This window comes from Etheostoma cragini, chromosome 15 (assembly GCF_013103735.1).
Source record: "Etheostoma cragini isolate CJK2018 chromosome 15, CSU_Ecrag_1.0, whole genome shotgun sequence".
NCBI lineage: Eukaryota > Metazoa > Chordata > Actinopteri > Perciformes > Percidae > Etheostoma > Etheostoma cragini.
The window spans coordinates 17,746,109-17,751,348 of NC_048421.1; the positions used below are offsets into that span (position 1 = coordinate 17,746,109).

Here is a 5,240-nt window from a genome sequence, read left to right on the forward strand (position 1 = left end):
ATATATATATATATACACACAATATACACACATATATACACAAACATATATACACATATACACATAAATATACACAAATATATATTTACACTACACATATACACACACATATTTGTGTGAACTATAGACTGTATACAGTATGTATATACGCTGTATACAGTCTGTAAAGCTCGGGGAAAATGGTCTTGTGTGCATGTGTCGCCATCTAGTGGTCAGTCTTTACAATTACTACTACATGCTGCTCCGTATTACGTGTCTTTTTACATTATCTTATATTTTACGTATAAATGGCGTTTAAAATATGTTCCAGACTCACTGCGTTAACTCTCCGATTGAAGTCTCATCCGACCGCCGTTGGTACGTTAAGCTCCGGCTGCGGTTTAACGGTGGAACATGACCGACAGAACCGGCGCTTCACCGTCACTCCGGGCAGCGGGGCTGGTAAGCAGAGAGCCGGTCAGGTCCTGTCAAGGGAGCCTGGGGTCCGCTCGCGGCCTGCTGAAATAGGCTACTGTCACTGGCTACAATGACCTGTACGATGGATTCATTTACCGTCAGAATATATAGCTTTTTCTTTACAGATTCTTTTGGATTTTGCTCATATCGACGCTGTCGTTTGTAAAGAGAGAACACTAAACTGAACTTCATTTTAAAATCTAGGAATTGAATATGACTTCGCCAAAGAACAAAAGTTCCACAGTCGATATGAATGACTTGTGCTTTAAACGATTCAGTTCTATAAGTCAAACAGTTCGCCACACATATTGACAGCAAAAGTACCACATTTCAGTAGAGTTTTAACTGGCTGGTCATTGTAACACAGTAGAAGCAGGTGAGATAAAGGTATTTTTGAAGGAGGTTTGGGATTTCAGGCAGTCTAGATGCCTTTACGGCACCATGCTGCCTCCCACAGGGCAATATGTGTTCCAATTTAATACCTCACATATCTCCATATAAATATATTTACAGTCTAAAGAGCTGCCTTATGGTTATTGCAGCAATGTTAACTTCAGTGTGAAGTCCTCTGTGTCCTCTGTCCACAGGCGACCATGACTCTGCTGTTCTGTACTACAGATTCACTGGGGAGAAGGAAGTGGATCTAATGTCAACCTATGTACCAGCGACATTTAGGGGCCAAGGTGTTGCTGCATTGCTGTCACAAGTAAGTTTAACTTTTTCAGGCATTATTCGTTAATTATTTTATTGTATTATTCATTTTTTGCTGTATGCCTATTTAATGTCTTTAATGTTTGTTTTACAGGCTGCCATGGACTTCCTGGTTGAAGAAAAACTCAAGGCGCATGTCTCTTGTTGGTATATAAAGAAATACATAGAGGACCACCCTCTACAACGTTATAAAGAACTTGTAATCACTTGACTGCAGCCTGTTGTTCCAGTCTACAGCCTGGAATACTACCTCAAATCAACCACAACGTCATGTGCACTGTTGCACAGTACTACAAAGGTCACATGGAGGATGTAAAGCGTGCCATACTTGATGTTCAGCATCCACAAGTCTTAGCTCATTGTTAAAACCCCTCCCTTTTCTGCCTGCTGTTGGCTTTTCTGGCTTTCCTGACTGAGCTGGCAGTTTGAGAGGGTTTGTTAGTTAATTGATGTTAGGCCCCAACCAAGACTATTTAACCCTTCTATGGTATTCCGGTCAAATTGACCCATTTCAAATTTTCAATTTCAAAAGAAGAAAACTGGTACAAGTTAAATTTTTTTCCACCTGAAAATCAATGGCCTTACCTTATTTTCTTTGATAAACATGTATTCCTGACTCAATTCAGAAAGTTATATTCTGAATATAACCACTTAAGTTTTTTCGAAGATAAGAATGATCACGTTTTTAACATGAATTATAACCTTATGACAAAAAAATGACTCGCACTTCCATTTTCAATTGGGTTCTAGTGAGTGACTGATTGCATTCCCTAAACATATATCTTATCTAAATTGTTGGATATTGAGATAAAGACAATATTTGTTAAGAGATTACAAAGTAACATTTTATTTCAGAATTGTTTTTAAAACCCCAAATAAGCCATTGGTCATTTTGACCCGAGGGATACGAGAGAGTCCGGAAAGTGAAGACCATACAAGTGTTTAGCCAGTCATGCCTCATGTTGGGGCTCTCTGCCATCTCCTTCTCCTTGGCTCTACACCTCGTGGTTTGGGTTTGTTTCACCTGTTCTGTTGCAGTTGTCATTTCCACACCCATCTTTGATTCACTCACACTACTGATACTAGTTATCTTGTTTGTGTTACAATAAACAATTAATCGTCTCTTTAACCTGTCTGGTCTTTCCTCTTTGTCAAATGTGGTGCGCTGGTTCTCTCAAAGCAGTAGCCTACAATATTAATCAATATTGGGACAAGACACAGAAATATGTATCAAGGCATGATGTTTGGATATTGCTAATGTCTGGCTACTTTAAAAACAACAACAAATAACAACTTTGTCTTTCTGAGATGTATTTTCTGACAATAAAACATGATTATTTTACGTATTTTACAGCTATGCCCGTTGCTGCATCCCTGTATCACGTGACACTATTGTAGAAGGTCTTTGAAAGGCCGCTGTGAGTGCACGCTGGCACAACTTGCTGCTCACTGGTAACTTTTTATTTTTTTTAACTTTCCAGACGCATGGTTTAATGACTTGTTAGGGCAGTGTATTTGCCTTCATTGGAATACTTCTATAATCTGCCGGTACTACCGTTTGTGTTAGTCTTCACTGTTAGCTCACATGTTCTGTACCCAGTCTGAGTCTCACCTGGCGTTTTCATTGGCTGTTGACACTGCCTGAGTCCCGATCCACAATGTGGGCCGGTAGCACAAACATCTCGTTTTTCCATTGAGCCTAGAATCTTAGATGATGTTAGGTGAATGCAGGAAATCTTGTATTATCTCCACCTAATTTCTGCTACCACAGCAGCGGAAATAAATAACTCACAGCATCAGGTTGTCTGCAGGGGAGAGGTCTGATGAATGGAGCCCTTCACAACTAATGATGAGAGATCTGCACATTTACCAGAAGGGACTGAACAATTAATCAAGGTTTGGATTAAATTTGGTGGAGCTGTCTTTCTCACATGAGAAATATTCATCATCTTTTATTTTACATCTTCAATAAACAGTAAACGCTATGATCAAATTACACATACATGCATTTCTGTGTTGTGCTAGAAATACACATATCACACTACTGAGATCCTATGCTTTTGATCCAATAGATGTCAGGCTTACTCCATTCGGTCTTATTTTGGTCTATTACTGTGTATGTTTTATATCTCAAATCGCAGAATGTTCAACATCCATTACACCAATGACAGCCCATCAAAAAGCAACAGCAGCTGTTTCAGGGGAGTAGATTTAAAAGCAGATTTTCAAGCTTAAAATTGAATACAATGATCAATTTTTAAACAATGACAATTAGAGCATCCAGAGAAATGGTGTAAATTAGCAACTTTCAAAAATCCAATAGACACGGGCATTTTGCTGATAGATTGTGCACCATCAAAAGTGGGAAAAAAGCTTTTTAACACCATTTCTGAAGCATATTTGCAGATGTCCTTCCATATGCACACACTGTAAATGTCCCTGCCAAGTAGAGATCATCAATATAGCAACAAGCGCCAGCTGATCCTCTCAGCTCCATGTGAGCTGTTAGATGAACCCAGCGCAGACAACAGCTTGTCCAATCTGCTCCTCAAAAACAGCGTGATTATTAAACTCTGTGTTGTCGGCTCCTTACACATAGAAGATGCACAAGAATAATCGCTACTCAGATGTGTTGCATGTGGTATACATGGACGATATGAGGCAATAAAAAAAGACCTCCCAACCGTCCAACATACACGGTAGCAGCAAGACACAAAGATATACATAGAGACACAAAACAGCTGCATCGTTTGTGGTTATCTTTTTCTTCATAGATCATTTTGTGTCTTTGTGGTTGTTATGCATCTTTTTGTGGTTGTGCATTTCTTTGTGGTGGTTTTTTGGGGGTGTCCCGTGGTTGTTTTGTGTCTTTCTGGCTGTTTTGTGTCTCTTTGTGGTTGTTTTGCATCTTTTTGGGGTTGTTTTGCATGTCTTTGTGATAATTTGTTGTGCATTTGAGGTCATTGTGTGTGTTTTGTGGTCACTTCCCATCTCTTTCTGATTGTTTTGTGTGTCCTTGTGGCCTATTTGTAGTTTGATTGACTTTCTAACAAGGAATGTGTGCCGTCCCTTGACCCCCATGCCTGTGCCCAGTAGGCCCATTCAGTAATCCATCAATTATGGTAGTACAGTACAGTTCTCACTGAGAACCACTGTCCGTCTTAAAGGTTTGATGACCACCAAACATCATCAAATAGAACACACTTTTGTGCAACTTGAGTGTAAGAAAAAGGCCAATTCAGCAAAAGATCTCTGAAGTTGAACTATAACAACATGAGACATGAGGATCTGTGTTGCAGTAGCGGCGGCTCGCACATCCCGCAGCTTGATGCAGATTAGTGTGAAAACGTTGCAATTGCAGCCCTCTTCCCTTCCTCCCTCAAATAATATCGCATGGAAAGATTTGATGAAATGCATGTTGTGTCAAAGCCGAACATGTCACATTATTTCCAGAAAAAGAATCTGGGCTCTGGCCTCCTAGAAACATGTGGTGTGTGGCAACAAAACAAACAATTATATACCCTGTTTTAGAAATTGAAATCCAGGAACAAGAGTCAATGTAGATCCAGGAAATCAGCCCTGAAAATGGTTCCAGTGTAGAACAGGGGCGAGGATAGTGATTCTATTTTTAACAATATGCCTCTCTTTGTGGTTCTGGTTCTGGTTCATTGTCCATTTCGACCACATATGTCATTCCTGCCGATGGCTTGTGGCCATTGACCGGCAGTTCTAGCTGGACCTCGGTGTCAGCGGGCACGGTGTTCATGTACATGTCCCACATCTGCTCAGGGAGGTCCAGCTCCATCATCTTCTGCTTGATCATCAGGCTCTTCTCAATGTTCCGCCGCTTGTATTTAAACTCGACGATGGTCTTTGTGTACCTGTTGAGCGCCGTCACTGCAGAGCCCATGCAGGTGCCGAAAGAGCCCCACGCTAAGCTGAGAAGAGGTTCGGAAACAGCGTCAGACTAAAGTCATACTGCTGCAAATAAAATAACTCTTACCAAATCGGCATACCAACAGTGTACATGTGCCTGTGAGTAGGTACTGTATGTCTGCATGTGTGTGTATGCA

At 40.6% G+C, this 5,240-nt stretch overlaps 2 protein-coding genes across 3 annotated transcripts in view; one reads left to right on the top strand and one right to left on the bottom strand.

Moving 5' to 3' along the window:
• The first annotated feature begins 195 nt into the window (after positions 1–195).
• On the top strand, positions 196–1,892 carry LOC117958769 (protein NATD1-like). Its single transcript, XM_034895395.1, has 3 exons — positions 196–441; positions 1,044–1,162; positions 1,262–1,892. Exons 1-3 carry the CDS (start codon positions 288–290, stop codon positions 1,376–1,378), a joined length of 390 nt encoding a protein of 129 aa, XP_034751286.1. The 5' UTR covers positions 196–287; the 3' UTR covers positions 1,379–1,892.
• A 2,673-nt stretch (positions 1,893–4,565) lies between these two features.
• The window catches only part of LOC117958767 (germ cell-specific gene 1-like protein), a 10,424-nt gene continuing 9,749 nt past the window's right edge, over positions 4,566–5,240 (bottom strand). For both annotated transcript variants that reach the window (XM_034895392.1, XM_034895393.1), the window contains one exon: positions 4,566–5,105. In XM_034895392.1, the coding sequence (XP_034751283.1) occupies positions 4,796–5,105 (310 nt within the window). In that variant the 3' untranslated portion in view covers positions 4,566–4,795. The remainder of the gene's footprint in view (positions 5,106–5,240) is intronic.